The sequence below is a fragment of the Vidua chalybeata genome, chromosome 16, assembly GCF_026979565.1.
Source record: "Vidua chalybeata isolate OUT-0048 chromosome 16, bVidCha1 merged haplotype, whole genome shotgun sequence".
Classification (NCBI taxonomy): Eukaryota; Metazoa; Chordata; class Aves; order Passeriformes; family Viduidae; genus Vidua; species Vidua chalybeata.
The window spans coordinates 9,349,325-9,370,308 of record NC_071545.1 but is presented as its reverse complement, the minus strand read 5'-3'; the positions used below and the strand labels follow the sequence as shown (position 1 = coordinate 9,370,308).

General features: G+C 39.5%; 1 protein-coding gene across 1 annotated transcript in view; it reads right to left on the bottom strand.

Annotated features, from left to right (window-relative positions):
- Positions 1–19,727, bottom strand: part of OTOA (otoancorin) — a 33,427-nt gene extending 13,700 nt beyond the window's left edge. Inside the window, exons 1-21 of the mRNA XM_053957691.1 lie at positions 19,649–19,727; positions 19,280–19,308; positions 19,159–19,189; positions 19,038–19,065; positions 18,087–18,174; positions 16,521–16,652; positions 15,676–15,911; positions 15,365–15,468; positions 12,869–12,975; positions 12,281–12,420; positions 9,710–9,833; positions 9,147–9,362; positions 8,470–8,637; positions 8,023–8,163; positions 7,396–7,451; positions 6,915–7,032; positions 6,324–6,397; positions 4,915–5,050; positions 3,858–4,048; positions 2,355–2,448; positions 1,109–1,238 (exon numbers count right to left, since the gene is read on the bottom strand). Coding sequence (XP_053813666.1) covers positions 1,109–1,238; positions 2,355–2,448; positions 3,858–4,048; positions 4,915–5,050; positions 6,324–6,397; positions 6,915–7,032; positions 7,396–7,451; positions 8,023–8,163; positions 8,470–8,637; positions 9,147–9,362; positions 9,710–9,833; positions 12,281–12,420; positions 12,869–12,975; positions 15,365–15,468; positions 15,676–15,911; positions 16,521–16,652; positions 18,087–18,174; positions 19,038–19,065; positions 19,159–19,189; positions 19,280–19,308; positions 19,649–19,727 — 2,422 coding nt within the window. The remainder of the gene's footprint in view (positions 1–1,108; positions 1,239–2,354; positions 2,449–3,857; positions 4,049–4,914; positions 5,051–6,323; positions 6,398–6,914; positions 7,033–7,395; positions 7,452–8,022; positions 8,164–8,469; positions 8,638–9,146; positions 9,363–9,709; positions 9,834–12,280; positions 12,421–12,868; positions 12,976–15,364; positions 15,469–15,675; positions 15,912–16,520; positions 16,653–18,086; positions 18,175–19,037; positions 19,066–19,158; positions 19,190–19,279; positions 19,309–19,648) is intronic.
- Between the last annotated feature and the right edge of the window lie 1,257 nt (positions 19,728–20,984).

Below are 20,984 nucleotides of genomic sequence, written 5' to 3'. Positions count from 1 at the left end.
CAGGTGAACTAACCCCCCGCTATTTCACCAGCTGAGTCCTGCTTTTTTTAGAGCCTGATGGTCGTGTAATGACTCCTCTGATAACTGAGGTCATGTTTTGTTTCAAGGCTATGAAAAAACACAACTCTCAGAACGCCCTCCACCTCTCTCTGCCTATGAATACAGCACTGTAAGAGGCAAATTCATTCCCAGAGACACACAGTCATCATTCAGAGTTCCTGCTATACAAGCAGATGGATTTCCAGGGTGGTTCAGGGCTTGCTGAGAGCTTGAACCTCTATTCTGCTAGGCAGAGAACCAAGGGGGAGATTTTCAAAGACAAAGGCAGACAAGATCAAACTCCTTGAATATCTTTGGGTCTAAATTCCCACTGGTGCTTTTCAAAAGCTTCCCCCACAGCAGGATTGTTTTCCATGGCATAGGATTGCACAGCTTACAAATTCTGCCTGGGTGAATTTCAGATAAGAGAAAGAATAGTTGTTATTATAATAATAGAATATACTCAGAGTATCTATCTTATATAAAGAAAATAAACCATTTGTCACCAGGGATTCTAATAGATTTGTTTGGTTGTTAATTAAAATAACTTTTAGATGATTACAAACTTTGTCCATTTGGACAGAAAAAACACAGTGCCACCAGTGTCAGATTTAAGAACAGATCAGTCACCATATGCTCATGTCTGGCAAAGGATTAACTATGTGCAATCTTTTGGCACAATGGTAACTTGTCACCTTCACAGGTTTTTAATTCAAGGGGTTTCAATTAGATTACAAAGTAAAAAAAAAAAAAAAAAACAACCAAATGCCTCTAATTCAAATCATTCATCTTTTTCCTTTGTGCATTCAGAAGGATTCCAGGAAATGCTTAATTATGCAATCTTGTAATGAAAGTTTCAGCAATTAGTGCGTTATACAACTCTGATGAGCAGCAGAATGAAGACTCTCACTGTTTTAGCCTGAAGGTCTATAAGTTACTCAATACTTCACTTTTATCGTTCGGCTTCTCAGAAGGCATTTGATGACAAAGTGAGACAAAGCCTGTTTGAATTGCACCATCTCAGCCCCAAATGGCAGCACTTTGCAGAGCCCCCCAGTGCAATACTGACCAGCTCTGCTGAGAGACAGGCGGACGCTGCCAGTGCCGTTGGAGACTGACTCGAACACAGCTGACAGAAGCTCTTCAGCTGAAGAAACTGGTCCAATTGTCTTTGCTATTTGTAAAATGATATCTGGGAACTTCAAAAGGAAAGAAAGAACAAGTAAGGTTTCTCTCCCTTTTAAAACAAATCAATTTGTGGAGACAGACTTGTGCAGGCCTTAGCAAAGCAGGGGTTAGTAACAGCTCAGCCTCGTCCCATTGTGCAGATGTTTCAGAAAAGAGTAATTGGCTGCTACTGAAAGGTCACTGGCACACATTTGAGGGGGAAAAATTAGGAACAAAGCAAATTCTGAGTGATTCTCCCTCCTGTATGCCCTCCCAGCTTCTGGCAACACCTGAGCACTGGCTGATTGGTGTCTGTGTCCAGCCCCTCCTGGAGCAATGAGTGCCACCATTTTAATTTGGGCTTCATTTCACTTGTCTTACATTTGCCAGATAAGTATATGAATTGAGGATAGGGACCCAATTAAATTATGAGAAATAACTTTGACCTGTTTGCCTTCTTTAGGCTTTTCTGACCTCTCTCCTCCACCCTGCTAGACACCTTCCTTTCCTTTGGCAAGTCCTATTCTATCTGGTCAATTATAAGCATTATCTCCAGTGGAAAAGCTGCTGACTGTGTTCACATATTTCTGCTGAAGAATGAATCCCTCATTCCACTATAGTTTACTCCTATGCATAAAAAAAAAAAAGATTATATGAACTAAAGAGGGCAAGGAAATTACAAAGTGCAATGCTGAGGCCATCAGATATTGTTACTTGTGCTATCCTGGCCCCAGGGCAAAGGGCCACATGAGTAAATGCTAATTTGATCAGTATGATCCCATTAATAAAAGGATAAGAAACACAACTTTTATGGTTGGAAGGCAGAAGGATAGAGTAAAGAGCACTGCAAGGTGTAAAGTACTAAAAATGAGTCTGCATCACTATAAATGCCCCTTTTTTCCCTATGTGACAATGTACAATTGTCATTGTACACATGCAAGTAATTGTTTATAGTAACATTACTCTCAAGAAGAAATCTCTTTGATGGAGTCAAGAATATGTGAAACATTAACACAGGATTCCTTGACAAAAGAATTATTTACCTAGTCCAGCATTCAGGTTACTTAATTTAGACTGCATTATGACATTCACAAGTCCCAAGTTCTAAAATATATGTTACAAATTTATATTTTTTAATAAAAGCATACCTTTTCAGCAAGGATGTTTAATTCCTCTTTTGACAACATAACTATGAATGGTCCAACATCTAATGTTGTTTCTGATGTCCAGTTGTTTGAGGAGCTGAAAAAATATTTTGAAAAATTATATTAATAAAGAACATTACAAAAAATACTTGAACTTCAGTGTTTTTATGATACTTTATCATACAGGAAACACAATTCTATGCTAATGTGATGATTCATTGTTGTAAGCATCAGATTGCATTTTCTGCAAATCTGATTATATTGTGGAACTCACAATATAATCAGAAAAACCCTTCAAATATGGTGGTGATGGAGCTCTCCCTCAATAGTCAAGTGTTCTTAGCATTACAGTGTTTGAACAAAGAGAAATAATTCTTTCTTTGAAAGAAATGTTACCATTTTCTGTCAGTTCATATTGCAATAGTAGTCTGCAAAATGGTTATCAAAAGAGAAGTAGAAACATCATCCAAATCTGACAAATGTCAGTCAACCCATTTGGTGGGTGACTTAATAAAGCACTTAGATAAGTTATTTTCAGCCTGACAGAGCCTAGAGAAGAGTGCAGTAACAAATATGTTACTACCTCGTGTTCCCACAAAAAAAATTATTTGCTTTGTTGCTCCACTATGAGGATGTTTAAATATCTTCAAAATTAAATTATATAAAACAATGTAAAATCTTATTTAGCACAGTGCGCCACGATTCAATAAAACTGATTTGTATCAAGATCAATGCAGGGATGGCATCTACTGGAACATACAGCTACCCTATCACAGAAAAATGCTGACTAGCAGGAAGCTGAACAGCATCTAATGTGATCAGGTGGATCAAGTGACTGACTTCAGGGTGAAGGAGTGGTTAGAAACTGTGCAACCAGTCTCCCTTTTCAAATGCAAGATACTTCCAAGGGACAATGTAAAAGAGAAACAGTATATTCTTGCCAGATAGAGAATGGCTTTGTTCTTTGCATGACTGATACCAGTGAGGTTCCATTTGCCCTCCTAATCTGAGTCCTCAGTGACACCCAACACAGTGCCCACCCTAATGCTGCAGATGCTCGAACTTTACACCCCTCTGCTTCTTCTCTGCTCTCTCCTACTGCCACAGGTGCTTGCACTCTTCTTGTCTTCTCACACCAGCACACCAAGTACCCCACTTCCATTTTCCCATTCTTTGCCTTCCTGCACCATTCTCTGCTTGTAACCCCTTTCTCTTGCCAGGCCAGTGAGTCTATTTGCCTGTTCCCCCCTAAACATTACACTTTCTCTCCCTTTTCCTCTGGGACTTAAGTCATGCAGGGTGTCCTTGGCATTGTATTTTGTTCCACAGTTATCACATTACACACAAGAACAGCAATGTCATTCTAGTGGACAAGACTCTGAACTTGGGCAGTGACAGAAGCTGCTTTGTGCTGGTTTGACTGCAGTTCATCTGGGCAAAGCAAATGCTTGGTGTTTGCATGGCCTAACCAGCATCATGACCACAGCGGTGTATCCAATACCTTACCCATATAACTGAAGGAGTTTGTATTTAATTTCAGTCTTCTGCTCGTGGCTGAGCTGTTGGCAAAGTTTGAATTGATGTAGGGCTGCTGCCATTGCCTTCAGGGACATTCTGCCATGTATAAAGGCTGGAGGTAAGTGGCAGATTAGATTTCCAAGGAGGTCAACATCATATTCATCAGCAATGGAGCTGTTCTGAAACAAGAAGCATTTGCCCTGTTGGCAGACCTAACCTGGGCTCTTGCCCTGTACCACTTAGCTGCATCACAACTCATTTAAGCTATAAGGAACAAAGACACAACAGTTTGCACTGGCAACTTAATCTACATTTTCTGCTGAGATAGCCTTACATTTTTCGTTTTACCAATCCAACTGGTGATATTTCATAAGCACTTCTCAGAGCTTTCAGTATTCTTTATTCCAAGCTGAATCACACATAAAGAATGGGACCACCCAGCACCTGCAGAGCTGGTGCAGTTCTGTCTGGCAGCACAGCCCTCACGTGGCCCCTTGCAGCAGAGGGGCCCCAAGCTCTTGCTGTTGGAAGGCTGAGCTCTAAGGGGCTTCTCAAGCAGCTGCCAAAACATTGGGGATTATACAGCTGGTACAGCTGGTACTGTGTGTAAGGACAGGAATAGCCACAACTACATCAAAGAACTAGTTTCCCCTAAAAATTGGTGAGTGCTGCAGCTCCCAGACAGCAGAACTCACAAAATCCTCCTGGTACCACCACCTCTCCCATGGAGCTCCCTGTGCCACAACAGCTCTGCTCAGACTGGCACTGCTTGGACCCAGGGGAACAGCTCTAGGTGCAAACTGGTCAGCTCCAGGCTGTCCTAGCCAGCAATGACATTTCATGAGAACACTTTGTAACATGCATGGAGTCAAGGAAAATTGCTAAGCAAGCTATAAAAAGGTTTCATTAAGGAGCAAACAATAAAATTGAAACAGCACATAAATCCCTCCCAAAAATACAGATGGATGGGTGAAAAATTCATGTGGTGGCTCTCTCCTCCTCCATGGAGTCTCCTCCTCTGCTGATCCCTCTCAGCCATACCCACCAAGCACTCCTGTACTTTTTGCAGGACAGCATCCCTTTTGTGAAGGCTTGGGTTCAGAAGGTCCATTCCAGTCTTCCCCACACGTTCAAGGAAAGGGACACACAAAGGGCCTGTAACATACTCCAGGTACTCAGAACTGCAGAAAGAATTCAGAAAGTCTCAGAATGTAAACCTGACCTTCCTAAACCCACAACCATACCCATGAAATTTGTCATGACAGAAATATTTAGAGACAAGGCTGAACTTGAAAAATCATAAACCAGACAGGCCAAAAAAATTGCAATTAACCCTTGCCTTACTTCAATATCCATCTTCTTCCAGTCCATCAAGACATGAACTGAACTTCAAAAAAGGGCTAAAAATTAAAAACAGCTGCAAGTGTATGACAAGTGCTCTGAGATGCTTTAACACCATATGGAACAACAGTTTACAGGTCAGAAGCTTTTCCTCTTTGTCTGTTTTATTAGGAATAATTCTCTGATGAATGAAAATGTGGTGGGTGGCCTGAGGACCAGAAGTAGTTTTAGTGTAGTCTTCCTTTTTATCAAAATCCAAAAATCCTGCCAAATAAAAAAAAAATGCTCTTCTCTGCACAGAGTGACAGATAACCTTTGCAAATAAAGCCACAGCCCACATCTGCACAGGCCCAGCCTTGCCAGGGTCTGTAGGCACCAGTAACTTCTGATGGCCCTGAACAGCCAACATGCAATTTTTGCCAAATAACTGAGTGCTGCAGTTTGTAGGAAGCCATGCATTAAAGTTTTTCTATTATTATTTTATAGTTGTTAAATAGAATAGAGCCTTTTCAAATGAATACTTTCCTTACTTTGTTCAATTAAGAAATATTCCACAAAAAGAAGGGTTCTCAGTCCCTTTTATGCCCTTAGGCACATAGAAAGAAAGAGAGAAAGGGCAGAAGAGACAGAAAGAGAAAGTGAGAAAGAGACAAAGAAAGAAAGGAAGGAAGGAATTAACAAATTTTACAATTCAGGAGTTCTCATCCATACACAAGTTATTTTTTCCTAAGGAAAAAAGCTGTCACTGAGAAGTTTTGCTAACTTACACAAATGTCTTGAAACACACTGGAATGTTTCCAACCATACAAAGCAATATGCTTCAGCAGTATCCAGTGGTTTGTCTTATATATCCACTCTCAAAAAGACCCCTAAACAAATAAGCAAACCTAAACCAAATAAGCCTACCTATGGGGAAAAAATCCACCATTGTGACAAAAATGTACCGTACTAAAAGACACAAAGTATTACCAACTTTCGCTTGAGACAGATTTTGCCTACAGTCAGTGACCACTTTTGATAAATTACCATTTATTTGAATCATCAGTTTTCTTAGGACTGAAGAGATTATTTGAAAAGTGCTCAGAAGTTAAGATGGACTAAGATGTAACTTACGGAAGTGCCAGTAAGAGGAAGGGAGGAATGGATGCATTGGAGACTTTCCAAAATTTCCAAGCCAAACAATTAACCTAAAGGCAACAAAAATGTAGGATCTTAAACCTCTAGCAGTTTTGAAGAAGAATAAAAAATATGGCTTGTTTATTGCAGCATATATATAAATTACCATATATAAGACTGTGCATATTATCTTCAGAGAGCATTTTTATCTGGCTTGTTTTAGTTTTCTTTTTGTAGACATCAGAGATGAAACATTATATATTTGGGAACATGAGAACATTCGTATGTTTCTGAAACTTCTATGTATTTCCAGACAGATTACTCATGAATTAACAATTCAGAAGGGCTGTAGGAATTTCTTGCAATTTGTAAGTGACAAATGAAATTGTCAAAACGAAGTATGATAACAGACAAATTCGCACATAAAAGATTTAAATAAAATATGCTAGCAGACAAGTTGAGACATACAGGATTCTGAAAAAATCCAAAAAAAAACAAAGACAAAATAGAATGAACCAAATTTTAATCTACCTAATTTAGATATTGGGTAGTATGTTTAAGTTCATAAAGTTTTTTTTTTTTGTTTACCTGATATGGAGAAAGCAGATGAAGATTAATTTCAAAGAATTTAAAATTGTTTAAAAATATGTTTGTGTCCATACTTTCAAAGAGTTGACAAGTTACTCCTTTCACAAGCTGTCCTGTGCTGATAGGAAAGGCAAATTTCAATCTTATGAATATTTAAGCAGGACCTAGTCTCTACTCTCCACAACCCCATTCTAAGACACAGTTTCTTCACCTCTCCCATTTCCTGTAATTAAAAAGCTCTTGGAAGTAAAAATGCAAACAAATTGAAAAATATCAACTTAAAACACCCAAACCTCTGCAATGCTTTGATCCTCATTTTGGCTTTGAAGACCCTTTTTAATAAGGAAGGTGAATTATCCTGTGGTATCCAGGAATGAATAAACATAAGGTAATACATAAAAATCACATATTGTTTACCTCAAAGTTGCTCTCATCAAAAAACTAGTCTTAAACCCCATTTCAAAAGAGATACAGTTCATACCTTACAAGGTCAACGGGAGAGTTCTCCTTGGACAGTAATTCATACAGATACAAAGCCTGAAAATAAACCCACCATAATTAAAGGTAACTTTAGTTAATCCAGTTGTAAGAGATATAAACTACTGCAAGGTTTTTGTACTCTGAGCTCTCTTATGTACTCTAAAGGTACTTCTGTGGTCCAGCTTGAGCAACCAAAAGGTTTGGCATCCAGTTAGATGAATTTTTCTTCACAAGACAAGCCATCACTGACTGGCGTTATGGGATGATGTTAAAGCTGTACACAGCCCACAGCCACTCAGGGCTGAAGGGAGCATGGAGATCATCTGATGTGACCTTTCATCTCTCTAGACATCACATGCAAATGTCTAATATGCAGTACTGGAAAGAGGAAATTTGCATGGCAGAAACCTGGGGGCTTAAATTCAGCATATTAATGCTTTCTTTTCCATAGTATTGTCTCATAGTGCTGCCTGGGCTCTAAATGCCCTTTAGTGTTTATGTTGAGATTTAACTGGGGCAGTTCCTTCCTTTTACCTGTGTTCCTTGAACACAAATATATTACACCACTTTTCCAATTCTCCCATCACACTAAATTGCAGTGGAATGGGAACTGCATAACGATTTTTACCTGGCTGCTTCTTAGTTCTTTTTCTTTCAGCACTGAAGAATTATATCCAGTTTGCTTCCATAAACCAGAAAGGGAGACTTCTTTAAAGAAAGCTCCTTGTATATCTTTGACTGATGAAGAAAAATCTCCAGATGCAGCAATCTAAAAAGAGAAACACAGAAATACATGGTATTTCTGAACTGATGCTTAGATTTACAGGATTTGCCCTTCTTTCTATTCTGTGTAATATTTCTCTTAAGAGGATAAAGGAAAAACACAACAGTATTAAAAACTCAATGAAATAAGCAAGAGAGAGCCTTCAAAATACCCTTGGTGTTCAGAAAAAAAGCAGTAGAACCATTAACCATTGAGCTAAAGGACATATCTTGGTTTAATTCATGCTCTACAGTTCTGGTTATGGTGCTCTTGTGCAGAGAGAACCTGCCACAGACTGGAGTTAATAATCACCTTCCTGAGGATGCCCTGTTGCTGTGCAGGAGATAAGTCAGACAAGTACTGGGATGTTGTGCCTCGAATAATCTGAGCCAGCTCCCTGGGGTTCATGCTGTGCAGTGACCGGGTGCCAATTCCTGTCACCAAGGCCCCCATTTGGCTCACGTTGTAAAATGATAAAACCTGCAGGGAGAACAGCACCAGCAAACAGGAAGTTTTATTGAGATCAGCAGATGTATTTAAAAGCAAAAGCCAATAAATAAAGCAAAACTATTCTTGTTAAATACTTAATACATTTCTTGCCTGGGAATGCATTTTCTGCATCTGTCCCTAGAACAAATGCCTGAAGTTTCTCAGAAGTTCCTTTTTCTGAAGCTTAAACCAGGACCTAATTCCTTGCATTACAGTATATTTGAATATACAGCCTCACATCTCTGATCATGCAAATTCTGTTTAGGGCAGTGACAAAATAATATACACAACTGCCAAATCCAAATACTCATTCTCTCTGTTATTAGAGAATTACTTTGGGATGTACAATCTTGGATGCTTTTATTTGATTTAAACATATTTTCCAGGCCACTAACTAAATTGAATTCTTATACTAAACTTTTCAAAATCTACAGTTATTCTTAAGAAGAAGCCATTTCACTTTTAAAAACACAAGGTAGGAAAGCTGTTATCAGAGGTACCTTTTCGTAAGAGAGGTATTTACTGGATAAAATCATAACTTGGCTCTTTGCCCACCCAGAGACTTGGTTTAATGTTGCAACAGCATTATGCACTGCTTCAGGTGACAGAGATTCCAGCTCACTTGAAGTTAGTCCAACCACAGCATCTGATAGAGATCCAAGGGTATCGTTCAATGTCTGGTTTTGCATGGCAATGTTCAGGAGCTGAGATTTGAGCTAAATCAAACAAAAAGAGCAGATCACACATAAAAATCTGCCAATAACCAATTTCCATTACCACCCAAAACATTAACTGGAATCTCTGGAATAGGCATTGGCAAATATTCACACACTTCATAAAATTTCAAAAATAGAACCACAGTTGTGAAAGGTATATGGAACAGGAATATGAAACAGATTGAGAAAAGAATAAGCACTCAAACTCTATTCTTTGCATTCTCAAGAACTATTTTCCCTTAAGTCCCAATAATTTTTCACTAATTTCTTTCCTTATTTAAGAAGAACATCTTTGCTCCTCTGTTTACAGGATTATGTTAGGCAAGAAGAACAAGTGTTGTACACACCTCATGAACCTCGGCCTGGAAACCTCTCAGCTGATTGCATTTAATCATTTGATGAAGTAGAGCCCGGGCCACAGCTGCATCCATCTGTTCCAGGTCCTCATAAAAACAAACCAACAAACCCAGCCTAGGGAGCAGAAATACATTAGCTCCCTTCTGACATAAAAGGTGTCACTGTTAGGAAATGGAAACACAGCTTGGTACCCTCTCCTTGTGATCACAGCTTGAGCCATTTCTGGTTGTCATGAGTGCCTGAACCTGTAGTCCTTAAAACTTAGCCTGCAACAGGGGTATGAGAACATGCAGTGGCCTTTGTATTCAGATGAAGCTGCCTGGATTGCTTGTGCTTGAGAATTTACCTGTCCTGGTTCCATTTGTTCATGGCTGGATTGTCCCAGTTAATGACTCCACTCCCTTAACAGGATAATCTTGAAAATGATGGAGGGCTATTACTAAGTCTCTAGAAGTGGCTTGCTGAGTTCTTACCTGGTTTGATTGGATGTTTTGAACCCTAAGTCCTGCTTGGATTCCACATGCAACATAACCAATTTGTATTTCAGAGCAGCATCTGGGGCACGAGATGGCCTCTTTATCATTTTAGGATTAAACAAAGCCTGCTGTATTTCACATCAAACACAGGACTGGCCAATGGATGGAGACCTGTCCAGTTCAACACTGGTCAGGAGAAAGCACACAGAGGCTCACTGCCCAATTGTGCCAGCACAGCAGTCTGCAAGGCAGGGTTTTGAACTGAGCTCATTTTCCTTCACAGTTCCCATGCTGTAATATTTAAGTCAACATTTCCATTAACCTTTGTAAAGTGCAACCGCAGCCATAGTTTTTGGAGAGGAGGAGTCACACTACCATGGGGAAGTGCCTTTGGTAGGTGTCCTTCTGGCTTAGACCTTGTGCTTATTTACTGCCTTAACCTGCAGCCCTGCAAAGGAAGAGCTCTGAATTGTGCATCACTATGTCTGGATTTTGAACTTGATAGTGATGGGGATGGACTGGTTTGTAGGAAGCCTGAGTCAATTCCCTGTCCCTGTAAAGTCAGCCTTTGCTTTTATAATTTACACAGAACAAGAACCTCAAAGGTATGTCCAAAACCCAGCTTTCCTGCTACAGTCCCTGGTTTTTTGCAGTTCAGTGAGACAGGCACAGGCAGAGTCTGGGCAGTAATGTCCAGATGTGAATCAAATCATCAGTAGACAATGCTGCAGCACTACCACAAACTCAGTCAAATTCTGCAGCACATAAAGGCTTTTAGCTCCTCCAGTTCCTCAACAACAACCTGCCAGCGATATAACAAAACACTGCTTCAGCAGCACATCTGAATTAATGGGAGATCATCAAACCAACATACAAATCAAAGAAACATCTATAAGAGCATTTTTATAACAAATAATTACATTCTGATGCATTACTGCATAGCCACCAAAAACTCTTAATCTCCTTTGGGATTAGCAGAAATGAATAACACTACTTCTTAAAGTAAAAGTGCATTTAAATCAACAGTATGGTTAAAATGAGTAACATAAACTAAGTATGTCGTAAAAATTGAATATATTAAGCATTATGGAGCACGACATTTCTCTCATCTGTGAGAATGGGGCAGCTCTTGTGAGTGACAAAATAATTTTTAAGATTTCTGACATTGAAATTTAGAGCGTGGGCATAACTCTTCTCTCGCTAACTCCTCCGACAAGAGCAATGCTTCACGGAAGTCAGCGAGCTGCACTGCAGTAACAACAGGAGCTCTGAAGCCATAAAGCATATTCTCCATTAGTTTAAAACTCCAAGGTATCCCCCAAGGAGACTACAAATAATTTCAGACAGCATTGTCTTGGGACTAAATACATCCATTGATATGACAATGTAAATGTAAATGTGGAGTGCAGAGCTCTCATGCTCGCTGCATATTTATGGGTAGCAGCAGTTTATTTTGGTTTTTTATTAGTGTCAAAGTTAGCTCAGAGCAGATTTGACAGCCCTGAAAATTCAGTTTCCTGCTTACACACCTAACATCCAAACATATTTAAGCATGGCTCATCTCTATCCTGCAGGACAAAGAGGACAGCAGGGCAGGCTTTACACTACTTCACTTTGTGGCTTCTCTGGTGACACCCACGTCAGTTTAAACCCGCTTGCAGTCCTGGCTGGCAGGAGATGAGATTTCCTCCTTCAATCCTAACTGTAACATGATTTCCACCAAACACCTCTATGTTCTGTGATTCAAGCAGCCAAGACAACTCATGTCCTGCTGTCCCAGTTTATTTTATTGCTCTATGATGTGGTGGAGCACTGCCTAGGTCCCCCAGATACTGCTGCAGACTTCCTACAAATGCTACAGGCTTCTCCTTACTGTGGAGCAGGAGACAAAGCATTAGCTAATTAGGCACACCTCCAAAAAATCGTAAAGTAGCAATCCTTCACTGTTGCTAAACAGAGCTGGATTTCAGCCTACATTTTTCCGCTGGAATGAAGAAGCTGTGCCACGCTATCAGTTTCCATTTTCTCCTTAGTTAGTTGTTCCATCCATACACAGCCATAAAAGAAAAAGCAAAGCAGCCTTGCCTGTAGATAGTTGAAGTGTTCCTCATATCAAATCCTGACGAGTTTATCCTTTCCAGGAGGGCCTGTGCAAGCTCTGGTGTGATATCATACACTGTGTCCAACTGCTTTGTTGCGTTGTCGTAGCTAATGAACAGTCTGATCTGGCCAGCACAAACAAAACCATGCATCAGCACTGTGAGACAATGAATCCTATAAAGTCTGTGTCTCACACTCAAAATTAATTGAGCCTGTTCATGTTATAGAGAAAGGAAGAAGATTTGGATAAACCAATATTTCTGAAGGCATAGTTGAGTGAGTGATTTGAGTGATTCTCTGCCAAAATGTCATATAATTTGAGGGTCTTCTATCATTGGTCCCTTTCAGTAGAAGTCACAGAAGTCTGATACAAATAAATAATTACATATTAATGACAGGCACTTTACAAAATTATTCTATCTTTTTAATTTTAAAGAATACATTTATATTTCCCCTCTGTAGTTTCTCTTTGTAATTAATTAAGATATATGAAGTTATTTTTCATGTTTAAGTTTGCATTTGTGTTCATATTGTTTGTAGCAATAATATATTCAACCACACTTTGTTACTTACTTCATTGAGACTAATTTTCAGAATTTCTTCTAATGGGAGATGGACCATGTATCTTCCCAAAATCCATAAGCTTTCTGCACTGACCCAAGAAGTTGATTCATTGAACTCTGTTTTGTACAAATAAATACTCACTACAATGTTCAGAAAGTAATTACTTTTCAAATATATTTTACCCAGTATATTGTTATTGTTAAATAATAAAAAATCTGCAAATCAGAAAAATCCTTAGCAGAGATAGTCAGATTCCCTCCATTTGCTACATTTTAGCACCAGACTTTTATGAGTCCATACATTTTTTAATGAAAATGAAATAGTGCTTCAAGTGTCTCAAATTTTCTCATACAAAAACAATTAATGTTTTATGTTGTCGAAACAGAGAATGGATAAATTGTAGGACAGGAAAAATTTACCCAAAAGTATTAAATATGGAGCAGTGTTTTAAAATTCACTTTTCCTAATCAATTGCATTATTTAAGAACATCAGGAAGGCACGATACTTTATATATCTTATATATTATTATTGATGATGCCATTTATTTCAGCAATATGCAATAGCAATAATGGAGAAAATGAAAAACTGTTCAAATACCTACATGGAAATAGGCTGACAAAACCACAAAACACTGCATAACAGCTAAAAAATGGCATTCATTAAGTAACATTCTCCCAAGGATTGAAAATAAAATCAAGATCCAAATATCCCTGAGAAAAAACATATTTATGGACTCCATGGGTACCCTGAGCCACAAAGACTCTTTTCTCCAGGCTGTTGTCATTTGGATGGCTCAGTGTGTGACACCTCTGAACACATTCCTCAGCAGTGCTGATACTCACAACTCTTTTAAAATAAAATCATCAGTGCACTTTGAAGAGTTTCCAGTGCTGGGAAAAAAACCAGCCTGCACCTATCAGAAGCTGAAGGACTCCATTAAGTGATTTTTTTGAAAACACAGATCTAAGCTCCTTAACTGAGACAAGATGATGATCCCAGCAGACCTGTCAGACCTGCGTTTTTTAAAGTGATATTATCTCCCATTACCCAGAATATTACGAGAGTTGAAAGACATGACAAGAGAGCTAAAGAAAAAACCAGCAGCATTTAAGGATGTTGATTGTGGCCTCTAGCAGAACAGACTTGCAGTTACCAGCCATGGCAGCTGTGATCCCCAAAAACTGATCCCTATCCCAGGTGGTCCCAGTGCTACCCACATAAATAAATCACCCTCTTGCAGGACTGTTCCTGCACTCTGCTGTGGCTTGGGGAGTGCAGATAAACATGAAGGAGCTTTAGACTTCCAGTCCAAGTGTGCCTGCCCAGGGCTGATGGTTCACATGGTCACAGCCAGCTGGGAATCAGCCCACACTTGGTGCCCTGGGGGTGGATTCACCACATCTGTGCTGCTTTTGGCAGGTGAAGCAGCAACCAGGAGGAAAAAGAGGCACAGCAACTCCCAGTCCCTCCCAAGCTGTGTGATCTTCCACGAATTAAGGGTTCACCAATGCTTTAGACACAACTCAAGCCAATGCCGAGGGATTTTCCCAGGACTGCTGAGTAGCACCAGGCAAATTCTGCATCTTTGCTTCCCCAGCAACGCACTGGCACTAACATCCCCTCACAGCAGCAGCATGAACCTCCCCTCCACAGCTTACTGGTTTACTCTGATATTTTGAAATGGCAGGAGACCCAGGAGGCAAATTTAGCTCTACTAAAGCAAGTGAGCATTTAACCTTTGATTTCTAGGGAAGGAGGAAGAACACACACATCTGTAAGTCTAAAATGCTCCCAGGACAGCTGTGCTGGGATGTTCAGTGAAACCCAGGCACCAGCTCTGATGTTCAGTGCCCTGCACAGCCCCCTTGTGGAGCCCATCCTGCCTGTCCCAGCTATGGAACATCTGTTTCAGGCACATTAAACAGGCAAACAGATGTGGGAAAATGCATCCAATCAGAATTAATTAACTTTGGTTTTATCATGTCCCTTTGCTGATTGAGTTGGTGCCATGTGCTTTCACAACATCCTGCATTTCTTTTGTGTTTTTAAACCGTGCAGTGGATAATGTATCCTGAGCCAGAGCTGTTTTTCTCGTCTGAACAGGAGTTCAGAAGAGAACAACAGGCCTTGGCAGAGCACCTGGCCACTGTATCCTGTTTCAGACTTAGTACAGAGAGAAAAGACTGGAGTACTAGAAAAAGAGTTTGTGAATAGTTCTGTGCAGAACAGAGGAAGAGTCCATTGGTTGCACTTGATGATCCTGGAGGTCTTTTCCAGCCTTAACAACAGCATGATTCTACTCTACAAGTTCAAGCATCTCTGGAGAACTATTTGTCATGGGTAACAAACACATTATATTTACTCTGCTCTGCAGAAAAGGTATTCCAGACAGCTCTCTTACACAGTCCTGTGTTAACTGGGGAAACAATTCAATACAATGGTCAGGCCTTTTGCTCAGTGCTTTTCTCTTATGATAAGCAAGAATAAACCACTTTGTATCATACCACTCATGTTGTAAGATTTCTGTAGAATCTGCTTCATCCAGCTATAGAGAGCTCTCTGAGTGCTTGCTGAGGTTCTGTCATAGAGGTCCTTGAATAATGATGATCTAAGTGATAAACAGGTTTGTTAGTTCACTAATGAGTTAACCATTCATTTTATTTAATGACACATGGACAAATGATTCTAGAAACAGCATTCTTTACACATAAGCAGAAAGCTGTATCTGGAAAATAGACTGAGACCATATAGCAACCTATTTTTTAACACTCAGCAAATCCAGCATAGTATGGTATCTGAAAAATAAATGGCTTACAAGTTTCTGAAAGCATCCTCCAGCAGAAGGTTTGGGAGACTCCCAATGACATCAGGCTGGAGATAGTTCACTGCTGACACACGCAGAACCTGACTCAGGATATCCACACAGTCCAGGGCACTCAGAGCCAGGAAGCATTTATCCAGTGTTACAAGGAACAAGGTCCTGTTTACTCCTGGGCTTTGAAAAATTCTCTCCCTAGTCTTGCCCCAGTCAAGAATAATATTTCCTATTTCCTGCAAGCAACAAAGTGTTAAATCAACATCTCTGATTAATTCAATATATTGTTCATTCTGAGGCCTGACAGACAGCACTCTACAAAGAATATGATGCTGTTCTCATGAAAAACAGCTGCAAACTAGTGGTTGTTTGCATTACTTCAGATAATTCCTTTCTGGCATTAGGTAGAGATCAGCTTGAATTTTTTTACAAAACCAAAATTAAACCCAGAAAGATATTTCAAATGCCTGATTAACAAAATTACTAATTTTCACCTTCTTTAGCCATCTTGGCTCTCTTTCCAAAAAGACACCAAAAAGAAGATACTCCCTGAGAGTAACTGGCCCTACCTACCTTAGGTGTTACTGTAGGAGGGTGAACTCTTCTCTGGAGATGAGTTTCTCTCTATTGATTACTGTGAAAATCCAAATGACTGACTTGGACTTGCAGCAACCTTTAGACAGTAAGAGTTAAATGAACTAAGTCTAGCCTAAGAGGAGAGGGAGTCCTGGAATCCAATCCAAGCCAGGTAAGCAACTGCACTGTGAGTCCCCCAGTCTGTCCCTTTCCATTTATCTAAACCACTGCCAGCAGCTTTTCCTTTTCACATGTGGAAACTCACTTACAAGATGCTCCTTTTTGCTGTTGAAGAGGTACTTCATTGCAGTTTGGAACTGCTGCTGATCAAGCTGTTGCAATTCAGACAATAGTTGCCTGGGTTGGTATAAAAGGTTCTTCAGGTAACTTTTTATGGACATCTGAAGTATAGAAAAATATGTGTAATATACATAAAACTCATACTATTGTACTTTTACTCCCTGAAAATCTGTGCTCAAGGAGAAGTAAGTGCTTAGCTCTGTATTGTCTGTGCTGCCAATGATCAAAATAACTATTTTCCACACAAACTGAAAACAAAAAAAATCTAAATGCATTCTGAAAGACAGTAATTTCAAATCCTATTCTTGGCTTCATGAACAAGTCCTCTTATGAGAGCTTTTTAACAAAGATGCCTCAGTTTCTCACTTCACAAAACAAGAGTAATAAAGCTTTTCTGCTTCACACAGCAGAGCTGTGAAAAATGAAACTTCTAAAGAGCTAAAAAAAAAAGCCTAAAAAATCAGGCATCATGTACATATTACTTAAAAAAGAGAAGGAAATGTGCAATTAGATGGAAGGAAAAGTCTCTACCAGGTCATAAGCCAAAAATATTCTCTCTCACATCATGCTGCATTACCAGTTAACAATCTCACGCCTGTTTTGAAAAATTTAAGGGGAATCATAACATTGGAACAGAAATAAATTTAAGGCTCATTTGCAGCAGACTTGGACTAAAATTCCTTCTATTTCCTGACAGAATTATTTCAGAATTGGTTTGGAATTTGAGTTGCAATTGTTCTTTGCTGCCTTTGCTTAACTTGCATTGCCACCACCAGATATTAACACAGTTCCTTTATGCCTCGGGGTTCAGCCTGCTGAAAGCCTCAGGCTGCCAATAAACCTGACAAAGGGAAGGGGCAGTGGCAGGAAAATGTAGGTGAGGATGAGCTGTGACAGCAACACGGAGCTTGGGACAGGTTTCAAGCACTGTGGAGCTTCTGGGAATGCCCGAGGCTCAGGGATGGCACAGTTGACACTTTCCTGGTTCGAAGGGACGAGGGAGGGGCTCAGGTTTGATTAGCTGGGTACAGCTCCACTTAAAGCAGCTCATCACAAACCCTCAGCAGCACGAGGAGGAACAACAACTCCTGCCTCCATCACTTCCACATTGATAATTTACAAAAACAGCACTGAGAGGAGCTTTAAAACGTGGAGGCATTTTGTAGGATGTTCTGGAGCCTCTCATTCCATGAGGAGCAGTGTGAACTACAGCCAGTCAAAATCTGGGAGAAACCTGTTATTTTCTGGGAAAACAGCATTGATGTACACTCAACTCAGAAACAATTAGCATGAAAATCCTAACTCCTGCTTTCCATCAGAGGAAAAGCAAAAAGAATTGTTGTTATTTCTGCCTTGCATACTCCAGCAATGTTAGGGGAAAAAGACAACCTATTCCTATTTCCTATTTAGCTGCTACACTGTAGGTGTATTAATTACCTCTATCATTGACCACCTAGCTTTGGCTATAGAGATAGGTTAAGTTTTTTAAATTCCTTTTCAAATAAAATATTTCATGCATCTTAAATATCACAAACCTGAAGGCTGCTAAGAGTAAACATAATTTCCTGGGCATGAAAATATGCCATGACTTTTGTAAGCAGATCTGCCGTCCAGACATTAGAGCTGTAACAGAAAACAGGATCAAAAATGCCAGTAAAATAATATAACAAGTTAAATAGCAGATTACAAGAGTAAAAAAGAAAAAGGGCAACATAGAGTGATGCTAACACCATAATGACAGAAGTATTCAGTTTTTTGCCTATCCAGAGTAATAATTGATCTGTTTAATGCAATGAAAATACATGGGTCAATGGGGAATGGAATTAATTAGTTTTTTTCCATCTAATTCCACAACCACCCACAATAAACTCAATTTTCCAAGGAGTTGCTATTAGTACATCTCCAAGGCATGTGCTTTCTGGCACCCCATTATGCCTGTTCTGATCTGCTTGTAGAAAGCACAGGGAGTAACTGCTGCCTTTCCTTCAGCAGAGTCATTAATTTCACTGTGTCTTCCTTCCACAGACATTGATTTTCTCAAAATATGTAGGAGTGGAGTGGTCTTTGAGGCTTATCCTTCTCTTTCAGATTTGGACAAAATTTGCATATAATTCAAAAGCCACCAGGAGCTGGAGGATGGGGGATGGAGTGAGAATGAAAGAAGGAGGTGGACAGACAGCTGGAATTGCACCTAATTTCCTTAAGAAGCCATTTGGACACATGTGAGCAAAGTTAATTATCAAAACTTCTGAAAACTGAAGCAAGTATTTATTTTCAGCCTCATTCTATATTTTTTTTCTTTTTCATGACAAACAGGTTTTTCCCTGTTAACAGGAAATACTCCTCCCAGGAGACCTAAATCCAAGTAATCATATGTGCCAATTTCATTCTATCTATAATGTTCCAGTTTCTGTGGATATGAAACAGATCATATCTGAAGTGCAAGATAATATTGAAAAATCAAGATGGGGAGAGTAATACATTACCTTTGGAAATAAAGTATATCTAGGAGGGCTGCACATGCAAAATGGAACATAAAAAGTTATGGTGAGATACTGAGTTTTAATTCATTTTAGAAGCATAAGTGAGAACAACTGTGTACATTACCATTCAGGTATTTCCCAGCTATTACTTCCTCCTAAGGAAAAAATACAAATATATGTAATAAATTATTATTTTTAGATTATAATATAAAATGTTAGTAGAGAGATCAAATAAAAATACTAACCACAGCTTTGTGTAACAATGGAGGCAAATCTGTAAAAGATTATCCAATTATTAGAAGTTAATTTAATGTTTTATCAGTCAATTATGTTACACAAAAATACATTTATTGTATGCAGTGATTATATACACATATATAATGTATTTGCAAACATTTAATGCAGTTTTGATTAAATTTATTTACAGAAAAACAGTGGGGGGGAAAAAGGCTATTCAATTATAATCAGACTTGATGAAATTATTTGCTGGTAGAGCTCCATGATGCCAAGAGAGCAGAGACCATGGTCCCAGTTACTAAACAAGACCTAATTTATTACACACAACTTTTTTTTGTGCCACAAATACACCCCTCAGACAGGAGTTCTGGTCTTACCTTCAGAGTTCTGACTGTGAGTAATCTTGGCATGATTCATTGATATCAACAAGAAACACATCTTCAAAAGTCTGGACATTTCTTCTCGTGTTTTTAGAATAAAAAGATACTTGGATTGAAGAGGAAAATAGGAAGAACAGAGTCAAAATGAAATATTCAACCCAAATTTCATAGCTATAAATCAGAGACAGCCTACGTTATGGAGTACAGATAGAGATCAGAACAATCCAAAGCTGCTTGCTCCCAAGTTTTTAATTTAGATCTTTTTCTAGGATAGAGATACACTTTATGCAAACACAAGTCCACAAAGAGTGCGTGTGCAGAGTTATCTCCCTATAGCAAGTGGCTCATTTAATTTTCTCCCTTGTAGCACCATTTATTTACCAAGTTACACTGCACCTAAGTATGACTTCAATGCAGTTTTGTTAAAACAAGCAAACAAATCCTTTTAAAATCAGATAAAACTGAAGAGAAATTGAATGAAAAAGGAAATTATAAAGAAGCTTCAAACAAATCCTAGCTGGTTAAGCTGCAGTATCACTGCAGACTTGGTCTGGGACCTCCATTTGCAGATCTCTGAACTCAAGGGTGGAATAGCCTGGCCCTGGTCCCCTGTCCTGCAGGGTGCTGCAGGCAGGGACAGGCAAGGAGTGCTCCCCTTCCCTGCTGCCACATTTGGAAGAAAAAAAGGAAGAAAACGCCCTTATGCTCTTCTGAGGCAGAGGGAGTCACCCATTTGGGAAACTGCCCATGTCACTTCACCTGGACAGATCAAAGCCACGGTCTTTGTACTCACAAGGTGTCCCATCAAAGTTTCACCACCACCACAGACACAGTTTGTGTGGAAAGAGATGTTTTGGTAGTTCTTGCTATCCCTGCTGCCCTGTGCTATGCAGCATAAAAATCACTGAAAGATAAATTGTCTGGAAGGGAAGTAATAGGGAACCCAGAGCTTTTCACTGAGTTGTCACTGATTGCCACCAGAAAAAAACTGAGTTTCACAGTTGTCCAAAACAAAATGAACGTGTTGCTTTTGGTCTAGCTCTTGAAGGACAAGGATACACAAAGAACTAATGCAATGGGGTGGAAAGGAAGCAAAGACTGGGCAGGTTTCACTCAGGATTTTCTGCAGCCACATCCCCTCCTCAGCTCTGAGGGCCATCAGCGGCTTCAATCCACACTGCAGAGAGGATTTTCTGCCTGGCCCTCTGCTCAGCCTGAGAATCACCACCCCCACAGGTAAAACAACAAATTAATCTGAGATATTAGATGATGCCTCGATCCACAGATGGCAACTTCTTACACTGGGATTAGTCCCCGATTTTACAAATGACAC